This window comes from Microtus oregoni, unplaced genomic scaffold (assembly GCF_018167655.1).
Source record: "Microtus oregoni isolate MIOR12 unplaced genomic scaffold, Mior012 000045F_ref0000178, whole genome shotgun sequence".
NCBI classification, from domain to species: Eukaryota; Metazoa; Chordata; class Mammalia; order Rodentia; family Cricetidae; genus Microtus; species Microtus oregoni.
The window spans coordinates 16,842,596-16,865,151 of record NW_024543219.1 but is presented as its reverse complement, the minus strand read 5'-3'; the positions used below and the strand labels follow the sequence as shown (position 1 = coordinate 16,865,151).

The following is a 22,556-nucleotide window of genomic DNA, read 5'->3' as shown; positions in this document are numbered from 1 at the left end:
GATGTCAGCTCTCCCATCACTCTGTAGAGATGTGATTATGTCAGAATCCAGGGGTTTCCTCTGCCTCCACACACATGCTTCAGGTGAGCACACAGACCACCTCTTCAGGCTTATTCACAGTGACACAAGATGCAACATGGCCCAGGGCCCTGAATCCTGCCTGTGGTTTCAGAAGCCAGGAGAAAAATGACAGCGTGCACAAGCACTCGGTGTCTGAGGATCCCAGATCTGCTGCCTGGTCATTGCAGGCGATGACTGTGGATCGAAAAGTCAGCAGACTCAACAAGTCACCTCGCCACACTGACAGTGCAGAACACGGAAGCTGGCACGAAAGAGCCAACCTCTGCCATGGTCCCACGCCTCGGACGGTTGTTTGGCTACTCTATAGAACTGCCTGCCATCCTCAACTGTTGATCAGTGTCCTAAGGGGGCCTCTGTCAGCAACCTGCTGTGCCTGCCCGAGAACTACCAGATGAAGTACTACTTCTACCACGGCCTCTCTTGGCCCCAGCTCTCCTACATTGCTGAGGATGAGGATGGCAAGATCATGGGCTATGTCCTGGCCAAGATGGAGGAGGACCCCGATGATGTCCCTCATGGACACATCACCTCACTGGCTGTGAAACGTTCCCACCAGCACCTCGGCCTGGCCCAGAAGCTGATGGACCAGGTCTCGCGGGCCATGATCGAAAACTTCAGCGCCAAGTATGTATCCCTGCACATGAGGAAGAGCAACAGGGCGGCCCTGCACCTTTATTCCAACACCCTGAACTTCCAGGTTAGTGAGGTGGAGCCCAAGTACTATGCAGATGGAGAAGATGCGTACTCCATGAAACGAGATCTCTCCCAGATGGCAGAGGAACTGAGACGGCAGCTGGTGATGAAGAAGGGCAGATACGTGGTTCTGGGTTCCAAGGAGAATCAGGGCAGCACACTTCCTGGTTCTGAAGAGGCCTGTCAGCAGAACCTGGCCGGAGATGACAGTGGCAGTGACAGCAAAGAAAGCGCTGATGTCCAAGACAGCTTGCAAGACTTGGATTCCACCTCCTAGAACCCGCTCAAGCATTGTAGGTTCTTGCATTTTAGTCACAGTTTTCTTGGGAACCCTGGCTCCGCTCTGCAGTATCTACTCTGGAGTCACCCAAGTGACCCAAATGGCTTCTCACTGTCAGCGCTTAGCAGCAGCCTTCCACATAGCCTAATCATGAAGGCACTCCAAGACACAGAAGCTGCTGTGCAGGAGCCAAGGAACTTTGAGGACTGCCATGGCAGCACCATCCTTGGCGTCTCCCATGCTGCTGGCTGCTGTATTCGGTCTGCAGTAGTCCTGTACTGATTGTGTGTATGCTGTAGGGTTTTGCCTAGAATGCCAAACAGGAAGTGGTGATAACTCAGGAAACTCCCCAGCTTTCAGCGTTTGCCATTATTTGGGTTTTCATTTTTGAGTAAGCAGGACCATAATTAGTCCTTATGCCCTCTGCCTCTGTCTGGTGGAAGTTACCTACTCTTGCCTTCTATGGAAACTGCCCATGCCCTGCCCTCCCTCTTTGAAGAAGACTGTTTTCTTTTGGTGGGAGGAGATAGGTGTTGGACTTTTGCACAAGCAGAATTTGTAGATCTTAAGTAAAGGACAAGCAGAAATCATATTGTAATCTCTGACCCCCCCCAATAAAAATATTAAAAAGGGGAAAAAGACCTAGATGCGCATATACAGTTGACACTCAATAACTGTGCACACACGTGTTGCCCACCCACATGCTCAGCCTACAAACTCCTCCCTCATCGATACATCACTTACACCTGCACCACTTATCCCACCTCACCTACTTACCCGCACAGTGTGGTCCTCAACCCTGGAAATCATTGACATTTACACTGTGCTCCTGGGCCATGGCATCCGTTTGCCAGAAGTAAGAGTACCATGATTTCCACATTCTGGGATCTGAAAGACCTCAGATGTAGATGACAGTTCTAGCTTAGTATGTGACCAGTAGCACTCTCTGCCTGAAGATGTGCAAAGAAACAGGCTTGAGTGCCTATGGGGCAGAGGGTAACTAGAAAGCACAAATGTGTTGCATCCCCCAGGAAGAGCAGCTTTTATCCTCACAAGTCTGAGCCCACAAGGGCACTAGTCAACTTAGAATGCCAAACATTTAGTGTTGGGAAGATCCTAGATTGGCGGCTCCAGTCATATCCTCTAGACACCCCTCCAGGTGCCTGTTCCTGATTCATCTCTCAGTCCTCATTGCCAGCTACACCAGACTCTCCAAATTCCATATTGATATGAAGCATCTATAGTAGCAAAATTAATAGAAACATAAAAAAGAATTGCTCTTTGCCAGTGGCTGGAGGATAAAAAACAGGCATTTATAGTTTAAAGGGTAGTTTATATACTAATTATATATAGTTTATATAAGGATGATAACTTATAGACAATGATTACAATTGTACAATGACCTAAATATAACCAACACTACTAAACTGCACACTTAAAAATGGCCAAAATGAGACTGGAGAGATAGCACTTAGTGCTCTTCCAGAGGACCAGAGTTCAGTTCCCAGCACCCACATCAGGTGGCTACAGTTTCCTGTAACTCTGGCTGCAGTGGCCCTTATGTCCTCTTGTGGTCTTCACACAGGTACCTACACATATACTCACATAGACACAAAAGTTTAAATAATTTTAAATGTCTTTTTAAAAAAGAAAAAATAGTTAAAGTAGTAGATTTTATGCTTTATGTATTTTACCACAACAAAATTCTTTCAATTACTTTAAAATACCAAGTAAGATAATAAGCAGGTAGCTGAGTTACATAAAATCAAGAAATATTCTAGGTAGTCAAGAACAAGAACTACTTAAGAAGAGAATCTAAATGAAGCTCAAACATTTCTTCTTACAAGAAGCAGAGACAAGCCCATGCTAAAAATGAACTACGCCCCAGTATGCTACTGCTCAACAGAAAATTGCTCCTAGAAGCTCCCCATCACCGTGGACAATGATCTAGTTTACTTCCCTCCATCTACTCACCAAGTTTCAACATTCGACTCTAAATACCCAGTAGCTCTGATTCTCTTTCATCTTCCCTGCATTCTGGCTTTGGGAATTTACATCCTAAACTAATACAGTGGACTCTGAATGCCCCTCAGAGGCAGTGTTCTTTTTCCCCAGCTGTCACTACTCATAATCCTCCCCAAATGAGCTGCCTTTCCTTTTGTTTAGAAAGATGAACTAAACTCTCTCACACAAGTCTACACTCACCCCGGTTTGACTTGTTGGCCTAATTCTGTGTCCACATCCTAACCAAACTAAATAACTCAAGTGCACCTCAGTGTTCGCAAGTTTTCTGATGTTTGTACTTTGGTAACACTGCATGGCTTCAAGACCATTCCTTCTCTTTTTCAGCTCATGCCTAACAAACCCTAGTCATGCTGCAGACCCAGTGCAATCCCTTATTAATTACCAGTGTGCCTCAGAATTCAGGCACCACATAGCCATGTCCAGATTGTTATTATACCATAACTTTCAATTGCTATTTGCATATCCCAAACTCTTACATTCTAGTGGCCTGCCACATACTCATTCTGAGCAGACATGCTTTTCTATAAGCTTACATAACTTGTACTTGTGATTTACAGAAAACTTACTTTTTGTTTTGTGCACAAGACCAAAACCTTTTTGTTTTCTAATAGACTCTCTATGACCTGGGACTGTGCATTGTTCTCCTTTGGTTTTTTCAAAGCCTAACCCAAAATGAGCAATTTCAAATGTTCTTGGATCATTCATAAAATAAGTTTGCTCCTAGAAACCATCAACTCAGCTCCATTCTACCCTATTTTTCCTATAAAGCATCTACAACATGCTTACAGAAAATAATACACAGCATAATGACATTCACACAGTTAAGCAAAGCTGTAAACAAGTTATTAGGTACATTCTGTTTCCCAACATAAAAACACAATTATGGGCAGAGAATTGTTTAATTGAATTGGGAACTGTAGTGACCCATGTGTGATGCATAGAGGTACTGGGGAACCTCTTTCAGCCAATGGTCTTTGAGATGCTGGAACAGGTTGGGAGTGGCCTTGGGTACTGAAAAGGTGAGCATTGGCATGCCTGCTCTATCTCACCTCTCTCACCTGGCGGCTGAATTGGGTTCCTGTTTCCCATTTGTGCAGAGGACTCTGATCTGTGTGTTTCCCCTAAATAAAGAATTTTTTTTTTATTACACTCAATTGTGAGTCCCAGTGTAATCTGGGACTACTTTATTTGTGTTTACCTACGTCTGTTGCCCCATGTGGGTACAAGCTTGCATCTACCTGGACCGGCTCATCCCACTCATGGCAGGCTGTTGCAACCTCTCCAGCTGCGTGTGTTTTCTTCCACCATGATCCCTGCATGGTGTCATGTCCCCTGGCTGTGCACTGGTCCTGTTTGTGGCTTGTTACTGCTGGCAAGTGTTGGGTTTCTTGATATTCTGGCCACCAAAAAGCGCTCTCTGTGTTCACAATCACTTTAATTGTTCTTAATAATTACTCTTAATTTGTCAAGCAAAGCATATTTGTCAGTATTTAAGCAGGGACCAATTCAGGAACCAAGAGGGATTGTTCACACAGCCTCTAGTCGTGTCTCTGCACCACATGGCCACAACTGCGACACCTGCTGGTCAATATAGATTATTGCAATACAACACTACTAAAATCTCCTAATGGAAATTAGTAAATTTACTAAATTAATAAATCTACTAGAGGGGACTGAAGAGATGAGTCAACAGCTACACGGCCGGACAGCTGGACACCCCATTTCTAGGACCTCCCCAGTGGGACAAAACCCAGGTGCCCCTTCCCAATTCCCTTGGCTTTTCTAGCCAGCCAACAGGGAGTTTTCCAGAAGAAGCTAGGCTATTCCCTAACCCACCTCTTCCCCAAACCCGCCTATTCACCTGCAAGCTTCATGGAACCCTGAAACACAGCTTGCTCCAATACTGAGGGGACCTAAGAGGTGAGTCAACAGCTACAAGGCAAGACACCCGACTCTCTAGGATCTCCCCAGTGGAAAAAAGGCAAAGAGAGAACACTCAAATTAACAAGATCAGAAATGAAAAGGGGACATAACAATGGACACTGAGGAAATTCAGAGAATCATTAGATCTTACTATAAAAACCTGTACTTCACAAAATTGGAAAATGTTAAAGAAATGGACATTTTAAGATAAATATTATATACCAAAATTAAATCAAGACCAGGAGAATAATTTAAATAGACCTATAAGTCTCAAGGAAATAGAAGCTGTTGTCAAAAACCTTCCAACCAAAAAAAGCCCAGGACCAGATGGTTTGAGTGCAGAATTTTACAAGTCCTCCCAAAAGAGCTAATACCTATACTACTTAATGTTGTCCACATAATAGAAACAGAAGAGTCATTGCCAGCCTCTTTTTATGAGGCTACAGTTACCCTGATACCAAAACCACACAAAGACTCAACCAAGAAAGAGAATTACAGACCAGTCTGACTCATGAATATCAATGCAAAAATTCTCAATAAAATACTGGCAAACTGAATCCAAGAACACATCAAAAAATCATCCATTATGAAAAAGTAGGCTTCATCCCAGAGATGCAGGGCTGGTTCAACATATAAAAATCTATCAATGTAATCCATCTTGTAAATAAACTGAAAGAACAAAACCAGATGATCATTTCATTAGATGCTGAAAAAGCATTTGACAAAATTCAACACCCCTTTATGATAAAGATCTTAGAGAGATTATGGATACAAGGATCATACCTAAATATAATAAAAGCAACATACAGCAAGCCGACAGCCAACATCAAATTAAATGGAGAGAAACTTAAAGCCATTCCATTAAAATCAGGAACAAGACAAGGCTGTCAACTCTCTCCATACCTCTTCAATATAGTGCTTGAAGTTCTAGCAATAGCAATAAGACAACATAAGGAGATCAAGGGGATTCGAATTGGAAAGGAAGAAGTCAAACTTTCGTTATTTGCAGATGATATGATTGTGTACATCAGTGATCCCAAAAACTCTACCAAAGAACTCCTACAGCTGATAAATACCTTCAGTGATGTGGTAGGATACAAGATCAACTCAAAAAAATCAGTAGCCCTTCTATACTCAAAAGGATAAAGAAACAGAGAGGGAAATCAGAGAAACTTCAACTTTCATGATAGCTACAAATAGCATAAAGTATCTTGGGGTATCACAAACCAAGAAAGTGAAAGATCTTTTTAACAAGAACTTTAAGGCTTTGAAGAAAGAAATTGAAGAGGACACCAGAAAATGGAAGGATCTCCCATGCTCTTGGATCAACATGGTAAAAATGGCAATTCTACCAAAGGCAATCTATAGATTTTGTAATCCCCAATCAAAATCCCAACAAAATTCTTCACAGACCTTGAGAGAACAATGATCAACTTTATATGGAAAAACAAAAAACCCAGGATAGCCAAAACAATCCTATACAATAAAGGAACTTCTAGAGGCATTACCATCCTTGTCATCAAACTTTATTACAGATCTACAGTAATGAAAACAGCTTGGATTGGCATAAAAACAGAGACGTTGACCAATGGAATTGAATCGAAGACCTGGATATTAGTTCACAAACCTATGAACACCTGATTTTTGACAAAGAAGCTAAAATTATACAATGGAAGAAAGAAAGCATCTTCAACACATGGTGCTGGCATAACTGGATGTCAACCTGTAGAAGAATGAAAATAGATCCATATCTATCACCATGCACAAAACTCAAGTCCAAATGGATTAAAGATCTCAATATAAATCTGACCACACTGAACCTGATAGAAGAGAAAGTGGGAAGTACTCTACAACATATGGGCACAGGAGATTGCTTCCCACGTATATCCCCAGCAGCACAGACATTAAGGACAACATTGAATACATGGGACCTCTTGAAACTGAGAAGCTTCTGTAAATCAAAGGACACTGTCACTAAGACAAAAAGGCAACCCACTGACTGGGAGAAGATCTTCACCAACCCTGCAACAGACAAAGGTCTGATCTCCAAAATATATAAACAACTCAAGAAACTAGACTTTAAAATGCTAATTGACCCAATTAAAAAATGGGGCACTGAACTGAACAGAGAATTCCCAACAGAAGAAGTTCAAATGGCCAAAAGACACTTCAGGTCATGCTCAACCTCCTTAGCGATCAGGGAAATGCAAATCAAAACAATTTTGAGATACCATCTTACACCTGTCAGAATGGCTAAAATCAAAAACAGCAATGATAGCCTTTGCTGGAGAGGTTGTGGATTAAGGGGTAGACTCATTCATTGCTGGTGGGAATGCAAACTTGTGCAACCACTTTGGAAATCAGTTTGGTGCTTTCTCAGGAAATTCAGGATCAACCTACCCCAAGATACAACAATACCACTCTTGGGAATATACCCAAGAGATGCCCTATCATATTACAAAAGCATTTGTTCAAGTATGTTCATAGCAGCATTATTTGTAATAGCCAGAACCTGGAAACAACCTAGATGCCCCTCAATGGAAGAATGGATAAAGAAAGTGTGGAATATATATGCATTAGAGTACTATTCAGTGGTAAAAAAAACAATGACATTTTGAATTTTGCATGTAAATGGATGGAAACAGAGAACACTATCCTGAGCAAGGTAACCCAGACCCAAAATGATGAATATGGTATGTACTCACTCATTAGTGGATTCTAGCCATAAACAAAGGACATTGAGCCTATAGCTGGTGATCCTAGAGAAGCTAATTAAGAAGGTGAACCCAAAGGAAAAAAATATGTAGTTATCCTCCTGGATATTGGAAGTATACAAGATTTCCAGGCAAAAATTGAGAGCTTAGGGGTTGGGGTGGGATGGGGGTAAGGGGACATGGGTAGAGAGAAATGAGAAGGGGAGGATGGGGTGAACTTGGGGGAATGGGAGAGTTGGGATGTAGGAGGAGTTTATATGGGAACAGGGAAGTATATATCTTAATTAAGGGAGCCATTTGAGGGTCGGCAAGAAACTGGACTCTAGAGGGGTTCCCAGGTATCCAAGGAGATGTCCCCAGCTTGTTCCTTGAGCAGCTGAGTAGAGGGTGCCTGAACTGGCCCTATACTATAGCCACTCTGATGAATATCTTGCATATCATCATTGAACCTTCATCTGGAGATGGATGGAGATAGAGACAGAGACTCACATTGGAGCACTGGACTGAGCTCCCAAGGTCCAAATGAGGAGCAGAAGGACACAGAACATGAGCAAGGAAGTCAGGACCGTGAGGGGTGCACCCACCCACTGTGATGGTGGAGCTGATCTAATGGGAACTCACCAAGGATAGCTGGACTGGGACTGATGGAGCATGTGATTAAACCAGACTCTCTGAATGTGGCTTACAATGAGTGCTGACTGAGAAGCCAAGGACAATGGCACTGGGTTTTGATTCTATTCCATGTACTGGCTTTGTGGGAGCCTAGTCTGTTTGGGTCCTCACCTTCTTTGACCTGGATGGAGGGGGAGGTCCTTGGACTTACCACAGGGCAGGGAACCCTGACTGCTCTTTGGACTGGAGAGGGAGGGGCAGGGGGAATGGTGGGAGGGGGAGTGAAATGGGAGGAGGGGAGGAGGTGAAAATTTGTAATAATAATATAAAAAAGAAAAAAAACCCCAAAAAACCCAAAAAACCATATTAACATAATACCTTAAACAAGTGCAGAAATACATATACGCAGTGTATAATTCAACCTTAAATTTGTATCAATAGACCAAGGTTCTTAACAATGCAAAGTACTCATATTTATATCAAACCCCTTTATTTTTAGAAAGGGATTGATTGTGAGCATTTAATCATTTATAATCATCCCTTTTAAATGAAAACAAACATTTATAAACAATAATTTTGAGAATTTGGGCATAGTTTTTTCCAAACTGCTTCTTGTTATTTTCTGGGTGAAGTATTTTATGGTTCATGGAGAGCTATCAGGGGGTCTTGTTCCATCTAACCACATTAGCCTGGAAGGAATCCACAGGTTCTCATCTTCTATAGAAACAAAGACAGAACCTTTTTTCCAAAGTAACATGTCCTTAAACTCAAATTTTGAAGTCAAGATACTTTTATATGTTGCTTTAATTTAGTAGCCCCCAGAATCAAATGTCTCTCTATAGTCAAAAAATTCAAAGAAAACACAATAATATACACAAATCAGACTCCCAGTGTATTTTCCATCTTTATATAGCTTTCTCACTCTATTCATCTTAATATTTATTATCCTTACTCCTTTAATGTATGATTGTCTATCCTCTTCCAAACTTACATATATTTTTAAATATACTGTGTCTTGTTCAGAGGTCTTTTATGTCTTAATCTGTCCCATTGTGTATCTAAAAACTTTTCTGACAAGGAGCATTTTATAAAAATAAGCATTGTGATCAAGAGCCGCATGCAGCAAATTGCTTAATGAAAGCAACATAGACCACTGCATCCCTGGATGCTGATTCTGCCTTCCTTGTCCTTTCAGTATGGCAGAGGTAGGTTTATGCCAGCTCTGGGAGCCATGTTCAGTGCCCCAGCTCCAGGGATGCAGCAGTCTATGTTGCTTTCATTAAGCAATTTGCTGCACGTGGCTCTCAAACCCTATATGTGCTTTATACAGGACCTCTCCAAAGAGTCAGAATCATTTGTGCCACCAGCATGAATCAGGAAGCTGTCTCTTTGAGTTTCACAGTTCTTGCTGCTAATGTGGCTACCAAGAAGCTGCACTTAGCTTCTGTTTTTGTGGGTCTAGAAGCCCTCTATTTTAAGCTATTTTAGGTTTCATGTGGATTCAGACCACAGACGGTGGGCACCATATGTAAGTGGTGACTGCACTTCAGTTTCCTGGCCACACAGACTTTAATAATCACACAAAACTATATTAATTATGTATTAATTAAAACACTGTTTGTCCAATGTCATAGGTGTATTCTTAGCTAGCTTTCATATCTTAAACCAACCCATTTCTATCAATCTTTGTATCACCACGAGGCTGTGGCCTACTGATAAGATTCTAACATTTTTCTTCTATCTTCCAATCCCTTACATCATCATCTACATTAACTCTTCCCAAGAAAGTGTGTATGCAACACTTAACAAGTACACATGTCTTGCAACCAGCTCTGTGTACATAGTGAGGGTGGCTTTTCCCACTTTACACACAAGGAAGCTAGAACTCAAAAGTGAATAACCAATACCAGGCCACAATGGGAGGGGAAAAGAAGAAGACACAATCATAAAAATACATAATACCATGATAATTTCATCCATAGTCCCTCTCTAAGGATATGATAGACATTTACAGAAGCAAAGATATCCAGGCACTGCAGAATACAGTTTTAATCACATTATTCAGGCAGAATGTGCTTATAAACACATTCAAAATGCATAAATAGTAATTTTTAAAAATATTTAAGATTTGGATGTGAAAGTTTTGCCTACACGTCTATATGTATACCATGTGTATACCTAAAACCTGCAGAGACTATTGATCCAATAGAGTTGGAGTTACAGATGGTTGTGAGCCATCACGTAGATTTTGAGAAACCAAACTGAGTTCTCTGCAAGAGCCATGAGCATTCTTGGTCACAGAACTTTAACAATTCTGTTCTTAGATGACATGTATTTCACAAGTTTTGTAATTTTCTGCTTTAAAAATATGCATAGAAGTTTATAGATTAAATATAAAATCATTTTTTTCTGTAGAAACAAAAATGAACAATATTAATTTAAAAAGAAAAGATGAACAAAAACACAGGATTCTTTAATTTATTACTGATTACTAATAATCTGGAAATTTTATGGCATTGAAAACATTAAAAGTGTTCTATTGAGAGACGGGGATGTTGGCACACACCTGTAATCCAAGCACTGGGGAGGATAAAGCAAGAGGATCACTGATTTCAAGTTCAGCCTGGAATAAACACCAAGACTCCCAAGAAAGCAAAATTTACAACTCTAAACTTGTTTCATGAAGAAACGAGAAGCAGGTAGTCATGACTACAGGTGAAACTGTGAAGGACAGATGCTTTCCACAGACAACTTGGCACTACCTACCAACAGCAGCTGATGCAAATCCCTTTGTGCTAGCAATTCTGTTTCTGTGTGAGGACGTAAACAAATACACAGATATGTGTGTATAGGACATCTCTACAGCAATGTCAGCAAGTAGCAGAAAGTAAGAAGGGAGCAACAATGAGCAAGGAAGGACAGAGAAATGCACCATAAATATTCAAAACAGATAATTAGTGACCTAAGGATAAATCTAAGTCCAACTAATAAAATAGCATATAGTCATTAAGTTAATTATACCAAGAGGTTAATCGTATATAAACCCATGTTTATGAAATATTTTATAATCTGTTTTCTCCAAGTATATAATGCCACATATGATTTACATACAGGTACATAAGTATACATGCAACCACCCTCTACAAATTTTCAAGTTTGGAAAGAGAAACAACAAATTTCACTAAAAATTTTCTCTTAATAATGTCAAGTATTCCTAAGTGTTACTTCTTTGCATTATATCCTCTCCTGAAATTTTAGATGAACTTCTCATTATGAGAGTGATGGAAACCCAATATCTTTCATGATGCAGAAGAACTATCTGATGACCCTAGCTTAATAGATCATAAAATAGAAAATGACGCATAACAATAAGTCAACTGACAAAGTCAAAGTTACATAAGGCTCTGCCAGAGTCATAGCTCACAGTGGATATCCTTTTCAATTAAGTATTTCCATTTCTCTTAGACTGAAGCATACAGAAGTGTTTGGGTTTGAAAGCCAGATCCTCATTAGTTTAAGTCCTAATATTGAGCAAGTGATCTAGCCTCTCCGAGCCTCATACTCCACAGTCAGAAAATATGGTAAGCAGTCTCGACCTCTTATAATTGTGAACATTCAAACTCATCTATGCAGTCAGATCCTCTTACAGTTGTGAACATATAAACTTGTCTATGCAGTCCTGACCTCTGCATTCAAACTCATCTTGCAGAACAGCTCCACATCTCTCACTGTACTTGGGGGTATTCACTAGCACCAAAGCTACATCTTTATCAATAGCCTCTCCTGGTCTCTTGAGGGACTTTGATTCAGCTACATAGTGCCAAGTCTCTGCTTCTCACCACGGGCCTCTCAATACTGCAGCCTACATGTTGCTAAAAGCAGTCCTACTTGCGAGACTCTTGCTATTATCAAGCTTGGTCACTCTGGACCACAGGTTCTGCATGCTGACCCTGAAGAAATCTTCACAGGTGATTTCACCTCTTCTAGCTTGTGTCAAGATGACAAAAGAAAGAAAAAACAAACAAACAAACAAAAAAACACTAACCAGCACTCCTGGTCTCTTCTCCCTCAAAATATCCTACTGTACCATATCATCCTGCTTACTGACATTGAAATCATGGATCCTGAAACCACATATATGGAACCAGGTGCTGTATAAACAAAGCTTTACAAATATGCATGATTCAACTGCTGAAAAATACAACACCAATAATGAACCAAAGACTTAGATAAGCAGATCAGCCATGTTCATGACTCAATAACACAAAGACAACAGTTACCCCTAAGTATTTTCAAATTCAACCCAGGGTTAATCAGAAGAGTTAGAATAGTTGCTGACTAGAATTATATAGTTAGCCCAATGGCAGAGTTTTTGTCTAACATGTAAGAGGATCTAGGAATGATCCGAGTGGTTCAAAACCTAAACAAAAATCAGGAAGCATATAGCTCAGTGCTAAGTAGGGTATTAACTATGTATTCTGGTTGAAAGTATGTTCCTTAGCACACTTGAATAATAATACAAATTGATGAAATACAGTTTGATTGGTAGAATACAAAAGACTCTGAGTTCAATCGCAGCACCATATAAACCCAATGCACTCACATATCCTTGTACTCCAGGTACTCAAAAAATAAAAACAGAATGATCAGAAGTTCAAATCCATTCCCAACTCAGACTTTCAGTCCAATGTACTATATACAAGACCCTTGGAGGTGGGTGGAAGAAAGGGATAAAAACATAAACAACATATTAGAAGATAGCATTTTCAAATAATAATCAACTACACATATACAGGGTTAGAGTTAGTGTTATGGTTCAATTAGCTGAAGTTTCAGGGTGTACAATTTTGAACAGATATCTCACCAAGGGATGGAAAATAATCACACAAAAAAGATAGCATAAGTTAGCATACAAAAAGTTACATTCTATAAATTCCATTTCTATGACACCCCCAACACATACACACACACACACACACACACACACACACACACACACACACTTTGACTTGAGACAGGACTTATATAATTAAGGGTATCCTTGAACTCTGTGTATAAATAGATAATTTCAAATGTGTGATCTTCTAGCATCCACCTCCTCTACCCAACCACAAGTGCAGGGATTAGAGACATCTACCACCACATACAGGGTTATATGATAATAGGGATTGAACATAGGCTTTTGTACACACTAGAGACACACAAATTTCCATACACCCCTAGACCTAAATGTTCCTAAAAAGGATCAACTACAACAAAAGCAAACAAACAACGAACAAACAAAAGCCACATGAAGACAGAAAGCAGATTAATGGTTTCTGTGAATTAGGAATTTAAACCTGGATGACTACAAAAGATACAGCCCAATCTGGAAGGAAAAAGGAATTATTCCAATTTAAGCAGTGGTTAGATGAATATACACATTTGTCAAAATCTGTAGGACATTATACACTGAAGTCAGCAAATTTGAATAAATGTAAAGGATGTAATTTTAGAGAATGAAAGAAGTGGGAGACTAAGGAGACATAGTAACAATGTACTGAGTGAAGCTTGACTTTCCCTAGCACACATCTGTGTGTGGTGTGTGCATTATGATGCAGGCCGTGTGCTAGTGCGTGTACCTAGGGAGGACAGTGGGTGTCAGCTGTCTTCCTCCTATCACTCTCCTCCTTAGTCTTTGAGACAGTCACTCAGAGAACATGGAGCTCACAGACTGGCTAGACTAGCTGGCTAGGAGCCTCGGGGATCCTCCTGTCTCCACCTTCCAGCCCTCAGATTACAGACACATGGTGTCATGCCTGGTCCTCAAGGTTACAACATTAACATTTTACCCACTGACCCATTACCCGGCCCCTCCATAGATTTTTGAATGAATGCTAAAAGAACATGAAATATATGCTGAAAAAGAAAGTATTGTTCACATAGATGTGAATAACTGGGTCTTGTTAGGTATGATTAAGGCTCAACACATTACTTGTGTAGCAGTGTTGAGCTCCAAAGCAGCCAATAGGCAATATGGGTGTGGCTGCATCTCACTAAAACCTTATTTACAAAAACAGGCAGCAGGCCAGAGAAGATAGCACTACAGTATCAAAAATACGGAGTACCCTAGGGGTTGCCTATGGTAGAGTAGGCAACGGATGAGCATTAAATAGACTAGCCTAGAAGGTGGCAGGCGTATCAGTCCTGAAAATGGTAGAAATGTTGTTTTCAGCCTGTTGAGTTACAGACAAGTACGCTTTATCATGACTCACTAAACCTTATATTCTTACAATGAGTGTATTTATTGCATTCTGTATACCTCAACAAACTTGTTTTTAAAATAAAGTTGAAATTTTCATATGACAGCATCAATGATATGGAAAAGCCTGATCTCTGAGTCATAATAATCAACTCAACATCACATTAAGGCCTACTAGCTGGCTACATGACCACTACTAAGTTACTTTAGGAATGGTGGCGCATACCTTTAATCCCAGCACTTGGGAGGCAGAGGCAGGTGGATCTTTGAGAGTTCGAGGCCTGCCTGTTCTACAAGAGCTAGTTCCAGGACAGGCACCAAAGCTACAGAGAAACCCTGTCTTGAAAAACAAACAAAAAAAATTGGTTAATAATTTCATTCTCAGGATTCTTTCTTGGTCCCCACCACAGGAGGGACGGTGTTGAGAATGAAATGATGAAAGTAGGTAAAATAAAGGGCACCTAGCACGGAAGAAAACTGAGTGAACTAATTTTAAATGATAAGTATGAAAATGACAGTAAATAGCAGCTACACTAACCTCCTCCGTAGTCTGCTTTAAATATCCAGACACTGCTCACTGTTTACCACTGTTTCACCTGACTTCAAGTCCCAGCTCCGAAGTCAGCGCTGAATCCATAGTGATTTGCATCTAACAAGCATTCTGAACCAAAAGTTACTTTAAAAATACTCCCTGGTAAATATTCAGGGAGAGAAAATGTGAGAAGACCCAAATAGAAAATGAAAACAGGCCAGCTTTCCCAAGCAAGAGGAAGGACAGATGTCTTATAGTAGTTTAGTTGCTTTCCACGGGGGAAAATAACAGTGAAGCTAATGGCAAGCATTCCCTTGACGGCTAGGGTTTCCATTTTGTCCATACCAGGAGCTGATCAATGAAACTGCACCAGCACACAGTATAGGGCTTTTTGGCCTGTTTCTCACAACAGTAGCATTTAGCTGACAGGATAATAGTGGGGAGTGGGGGTGGAGGTGGGAATAATAAGCAAAGATACAAAGTCTGAGAAAGATAAAGTGGCTTGCTCAAGATCAGACAGTGAAAAATGGCAATGTCTTTTACTAGAGATCACAGGAGAGTACCAACTTGGGTTTCTACAAAACTTGATGCTTAACTTCTAGGAAAGGCTTTCCCCTGTGTTGACACCTCAAGTTAAAAAGGGCAGTTGACTGTAGTGTACCAACCTAATTAATTACATATCTTTCACAAATAATTCATTATTTATGGTGGCAGGAACTGATTCTAAGATCAAGAGCAGGCTTATGATCAGCAAATAAAATCCCTACAAGAAGCTTACATCATGGCATAAAGAGTAAATGCCTCACACCTTCCCCATTCTTTCACTTACCATCCATATCATACAAATGTCCCAAGATGCAGCTCTAAAAAGGTAAAACAAAGCACCCCATTGCCCAATACAGAATTCAATCACAGTGTTTCAGTACTGACCAACCATTCCAGTCTCCCAGCAAAGACTGATAAAAATGATGTCTGATCTATGTACAATGACCTGATCAACAAAAATATGGACTAGAAACTATATACTTGAGGACATGTGCATGAAATAAATGTCTTCCTACTAACAGCTTCCTTCTCTCTCCCACAGTGTAGTAAGCTAGGCAGAACACACAGCACAATGACAATCACTTCCATAAGGATGTTCATCCTTGTCAGTAAAAACTAACAAGGAGGGGTCTCTTTGTTTGTCCCAGCTGCCCGACTAGCTTACACCAGAAATAATCACACAGAAACTGTATTCATTTAAACACTGCCTGGCCCATTAGCTCTAATTTTTTTTGAGGTTCATTATTCTCATTTTATTCAAAGATAAAAGGAAAAAAATACCACAATTCCAATGAACTCAGTAGTTATGTGTGGAGCAGAGGAGAAAACCATGTATAGGAGTGAGAATAATTTAAAAAATCCAGTAATGTGAAAAATCAGAACATTATAAAAACAAATTATTTTCATTTCCCTCAATAGGGACAATTCGCACAAAAAGAGGAGGCCAGAAACCATACCACTGTGACAGAGCTAAACATTTTGGGACTAACAGAGGATCCTACACTGTGTATACTCTTTTTTGTGATATTTATGAGTATACATCGTCACATTAGTAGGAAATATCAGCATCATCACATTGATAAGAATTTCTTCCCAGCTGCATACACCCATGTACCTGTTCCTCAGTCATCTTGCCTTTGTAGACATTGTCTATTCAACCTCAGTCTCTGTTATAATGCTTATGGAACTCCTTGAGCATGGGCTAGTCCTACCTGTAGATGCCTGTGAAGCCCAGCTCTGTATTACAGTGTCATTTGGGTCAGCTGAGTGCTTCCTATTGGCTGCTACGGCCTATGATCGCTATGTAGCCATCTGTTCACCTCTCCTCTACTCCGTGTCATGTCCCCAAGAGTCTGTTTTCTGCTGTTGGGAGTTTCTTATGTTGGTGGTTGTATGAATGGTTGGATATTTACTGGTTGTTTGTTAAATCTGACCTTCTGTGGACCAAATCAGATAGATCACTTTTTCTGTGACTTCTCCCCTCTGTTGAAACTGTCCTGTTCAGATGTCTCTGTTATTGGATTCATCCCTTCTATCTTTTCTGGCCCCATTATAGTGGTGGCAGTGTTTGTCATAGCCGTCTCCTACATCTACATCCTCATCACCATCCTGAAGATGCGCTCTACTGAGGTGATGTGGGAGTGTCATATATCAATCTGTTGATTTCATTGGTTAAGCAATAAAGAAACTGCTTGGCCCTCATAGGTTAAAACATAGGTGGGAGGAGTAAACAGAACAGAATGCTGGGAGGAAGAGGAAGTGAGCTGAGAGACGCCATGCCCCACTCCCGGGCAGACACACACGATGAAGCTCCGACCCAGGATGGACGTAGGCTAGAATCTTCCCGGTAAGACCGGTGCTCACAGATTATTAGAGATGGGTTGATCGGGATATCAGAATTAGCCAGTAAGGGCTAGAGCTAAAGGGCCAAGCAGTATTTAAATGAATACAGTTTGTGGTATGGCCTAGCTAATTACCATCCCGTTCAAGGCCCAAGAATTACTAAGTCTCTCCCGTGTACACTATCAATAGTTGGTAATAAATCACTTCACTGAAATCAAACGAAAGCTCAATGCCAACTGTGTGTAGAGCCTTTTCTTATAAAGACAGTACATAGCAAAATACAGCCCCTCAGAGTCCTAAAGAAGGGAACAGACTAGGAAAGACCATTTACACTACATACAGTCTCCATTTAGTGAAGCAAGTTAAATTCTAAGGAACCCTAACACAAACTTATGTGTTGTCACAGTCCAGGGAAGGAAAGCAACTGGAGTCCTGGTCACCTGATTTTGTAGGCAATTATGTTTGTATTATGTGACTCCCTAATAACTTCCAACTTCTGCCAACCTCCTTTCCCTCACCACACTCACCCAGGAAAGGAAAACTAAACACAAAGATTGTGAGTCCTGGATTCCTGGGACTTAAGAATATTTTCCCTTGGTTTCATCAGATAAACAAAGCTGAATTTCAAGTCAATAAAATCCAAACAAACCAGAAAACCCAAGCCACTCTTCTCTATGTTATTCACATAGAAAATAAAGCAAAATATCATTTGCGCTATTTTTCAAAGAAAACCTTAACTTTATAAGACAGAGAGATGCAACTGAAATTAACATGAAATTGCGTGGCCATCATGCTTCAATATGAATGACAGGACACTTAAGCTAGTTCCACTTGGGAATTAAAACAGAATCATAACCATAGCATAAATCCAGCAACGGAAATGCAGTGGAATGAATCCACCCCAAACATAAGAAGGAACGTGCTCTATGCAGTTAGGAAAGCCTCAAGAAATAAAGGTGTACAAAATGACACCGGTTTATCTCACAGATACCTGAACTCATGGGAACGTCTTTACAGACAATGATCTTTAAAGAACTGGAGCACTTCTCCAGACCCGGGCAATTCAAAGGTTTAAAGAAACGAATAAATGACTTTGGGAAATAAGAGGAGATAATAAGGGGGTGCGGTAGTAACCCCAAAAGACACATCACTTTGGCAATGAAATCCCAAAGTAGCTTCATTGTGGAGTGGAAAAGCAAAGACCGAATACTAAAAAGTTGCTCAATCCAATTTTCATTGTGAATTCCTGACTTCACAGTAGAGTCTAGAAGCTTAATGTGATCCAGATTTTCAGAGGCAAGATGGGGTGGGAATGGGGGTAGACAGTTTCTCAACTAGAAGAAAACAGGGTTTTCTACATCAATTGTTTCATGCATCCTGAGAGTCCTATTTACCAAAAGCAGCAACTTTCTGGGTCTGAAAGTGTTAGCCTCTGCACTAGGGCCCTAATGGGAGGATCTGAATGCAGTTTTCTGAGTCTTGGTCATGCCCCCTTCCCCAGAGAAAGCGTGGGAAAATGCCCAAAGACTGCCACTATTAAGCTAATGTGTCATACAGGCAGGTCACTGCTGTAAGTCACAGGTTTGTAGCTCGGTAATATCGGTGATTACCTTTCTCTTATGCTATCAAGCAGAGTACCTTCTAGAACCATAATAGCTGATCAATAAAGGTGAAGCTTCTAATTAGTCACTAGCTCAGCTCTTACATATTTGATGAGAGAAGTAAACGTTACCTTCAGCAATAGAGCTGTACTATCAGTTTATGGACAGTGATCAGTAGCATTGGAAATAACCTGTGATGTTTGAGGGTTTCCATGGGGCCTCTTTGGCCAACAGCTCAACAAGGTATCACCTATTCCGGGCACTGGAGGTTTTACTTGGTGGCATAAGATGTCCAGTTGTCAACGCTGTTATTTGGTAACTCCATTTAGATTCCTCTCAAACAAGCATGTGGTTTAGGAATCTTCTACAGTAGTAGGTTTCCACGTTGGTTTCTCAAACGTCCTTTAGTGTTAGTTGTCCTCCCCATAGTCCCTCCTTTACCCTTTTCTCCCATCTCCTCCCATTTTAATTCTCCTAGTATCCCTGTCTCTCCACAACAACATATTCTATCTTGTATTCCTTCGGGGAGTCTCTCCTTCCCCCAGTCCTTTACTTGGTATCCAACCTGTGTGTATTTGTAAAATAACACATATATTGAAAGCATAAAAGCTAACATCTACATATGAAAGAAAACATACAATGTCTTTTAGGATCTATTTTACCTCAGCGGAGATGATGTTTTCTAGCTTTATCCATTTACCTGAGAATTTTATAATTTTTAAGAGATGAATAATATTCCATTGTCTAAATGCATCATATTTCCATTGTCCATTAATCAGTTTGTTGACATCTAGGTTGCTTCCTGTGTCCAGCTATTATGAATAGAGCAGAAATGAACATGAATCAGCAAATATTTCTATATTTTGCTATATATCTAAAAATGGTTTAGCTAGATCTTGAGGAGATTAATTTCTAGCTTCCTGGGAAACCACCACACTGATTTTCATAGTGGCTGGAGAAGGTTGCACTCCCATCAGCAATGGATAAGTGTTACCTTTCCCTACATCATTGAAAGCACATGGTTTATTTTATTGATCTTGGCCAACGTTGTAAGAGGTAGAACAGTATCCCTAGCCATATTCCCAACAAACTGTTCATGTCTGCCAAGTCCAATCTTGGAAGAGGGAACAGAGCATCCCCAGCCTGGCTCACTAGCACATGGCCATCAGTGGAGTGGCCAGTTGTGGAATAGTGGGTGCATCTTCTGCAGCCTGGATCTGCTGGCCATGGCTGGACCTGGCAAAGTCATCTGTGAAAGAGTGCATGATTTTCCAAGCCTAGATCCCAGAGAATGGCTGGCCTTGGGAAGTACAGTCATGGGACAGGGTGGGGACAGCTTCACCAGCCTGATTCCCCATGGGGTGCTCAGCCCAAGAGAAGTCTGTTATGGAAAAGTAATGTGCCACATCTGTAGCCTAGCTCTCCAAATACTCTACGGTCCAGGGTATGCCACCAGTGGAAGAAGGGGAACAACTTACTTGGCCTGTCAGTCACTGGGAAGGCTATCCAAAGAAGAGGTGGCACAGGTTACTTGTCAAGGGCAGAGACGCCCAGGTAAGCCACCCCAGGGCCTGTCCTTTACTGTGGAGACCAGCTGTGGACAATTGGTGGCACAGCTTCCCCAGCATTTCTCCTAAGGGGTGGTTCAGCCCGGAGTTTATCACACGTGGAGGATAGGGGCACAGCATCCCAGGCTTAGCTCAACAAGACCTGTCCCGGCCAACCATAGGATGTAGGGGTGCAGCTTCCCCCTACTGTCTCTGCAGGACCTGTTTAGTCCCATGGAGGTCAGTCATAAAGATGTGGGTGCAGATCCCTGGGCTGGCACTGCTGAATCTAGCCATATAGAAACCAGCTGTGGATGATGTGTGCATACTATACAGAGACTGGCATCCCATGTCCTGTCTGTCCCTGCACTGGACAGCTGTGGAAGGAGGGATGCAGCTTCCCAAGCCTGAACTCTGCAGGGCAAGGTAGAACCTGGGGAGGCCAGTCATGGAAAAGGGCACAGGTCATCCATGGGAGAGGGGCACAATTTCCATGGCCTGGCTTCCCATTATATGACTGGCCCCTGAGATTTCTGTCATGGAGGAAGGAGCACAGCTTGCCCTGCCTGGCAACACAATCCCTGTTCTGTCCTGGAAAGTCAGTTGTGAAAATAGGTGCAACTCCCCCAGGCTGTCAGGCCCTGTGGAGGAGTCACAGACCAGGCATGGAAGATGGGGCAGAGCTTTCACACAAGACTCTGCAGGTACTGGCCAGTCCTGGAGAGGCCAGCCATGGAAGAGGAGAGGCAGATTCCCTGGCTTCACTCCCCATGTCCTGGTCATCCCTGGGGAGGCCATTCGTGGAAGAGGGTTGTGAAGCATCTCTGGCCTGGCTCCCCTAGGACTCTTAAGACCATAGGAGGCCAGCAATCAATGAAGGGCATAACTTGCCTGTCCTGGCAGTCCCAAGGGAGGACAAGCTTGGAAGAGGTGGCACATATTCCTCAGCCAGGCTCCCCAGGTCCTGTCTTGCCCAGCAGAGGCTCGCCATGGAAGAGGGGACATAGCTTCTCAGGCATGGCACCACAGGTCCTAGCCTGCTACTAAAGTACTGTCGGACCCTGCAGTGGACAGTCATGGAAGATAGGGGTGCAGCTTCCCCACCCTGGATCCACAGCCCTTTTTTGACCCTGAGACATCAACATTGAAACTGGGGTGTCAGGGTGCCTGGCATGGCTCTCCAGAGACTCTCTCACCATACTGAGGAAGTTGTGAAGAGGGAGCACATCGTACCAGGTCTGGCTTCCCATGTCTTGTCTGGTCCTGCCTAGGGCAGCTGCGAAAGAGGGCAGTACAACTTCCCCAGCCTGGCTTCACAGTACAGGGCAGGCCCTGGGGAGACCAGTCTTGTATAGGGGTGCATCCCATCCACATAAGAGTGGGCACAGCGTTCATGGCCTTGCTCCCCATGCCATGGCTGGTCTCCAGAAACCCAGTCGTGGAGGTGGGGGACGCAGCTTCTCTGGGATTGTACTGCAGGGCCTTTCCTGGGGAGGCCAGACATATAAGAGGGGAAACAACTTTTTCAGCCTGGCAGACCCTGGTTAGGTGACAGTTGGAAAGTGGGCACAGCTTCCCCAGGTTGGCAGGCTCTGTAGAAGAGGGTCACAGGTCAGGCACAGAAGAGGCTGCATAGCTTCCCACATTGCACTCTGGTTACTGGACAGTCTAGGGATCCCAGCCATGGAAGAAGGGATTCCAGCTTCCCCAGCATGAATTATCTATGACTTTTCAGTCCTGCAATGTCCAGTAGTGGAACAGGGGGACACAGTCCATGGTCTGGTCCCCCAATCCTGTCAGATTCTTCTAGACCAGCTGTGAAAGAGGGGAGAACAGCATCCGCAGCCTGGCTCCCTAGTTTGTGGCCAGGCCTGGCGAGGTCAGGCATGGAATAGTGGGTACAGCCTCCACAGCCTGGC

The 22,556-nt window shown here is 42.1% G+C and overlaps 1 protein-coding gene and 1 pseudogene across 1 annotated transcript; both read left to right on the top strand.

The window, feature by feature from the left end:
- Positions 1-251: 251 nt before the first annotated feature.
- On the top strand, positions 252-1,051 carry LOC121434980 (N-alpha-acetyltransferase 11-like). Its single transcript, XM_041633985.1, has 2 exons — positions 252-368; positions 428-1,051. The coding sequence occupies exons 1-2, from the start codon at positions 252-254 to the stop codon at positions 1,049-1,051; spliced, it is 741 nt and encodes a 246-aa protein (XP_041489919.1).
- Positions 1,052-1,204: 153 nt separating this feature from the next.
- On the top strand, positions 1,205-19,029 carry LOC121434979 (annotated as a pseudogene).
- Positions 19,030-22,556: the final 3,527 nt, after the last annotated feature.

Coding starts and splice junctions, on each gene's coding strand:
- LOC121434980 (XM_041633985.1), top strand. CDS start 252: ATGACTGTGGATCGAAAAGTCAGCAGACTCAACAAGTCACCTCGCCAC. Junction 369..427: donor ATGGTCCCACGCCTCGGACG/GTTGTTTGGCTA, acceptor CAGTGTCCTAAG/GGGGCCTCTGTCAGCAACCT.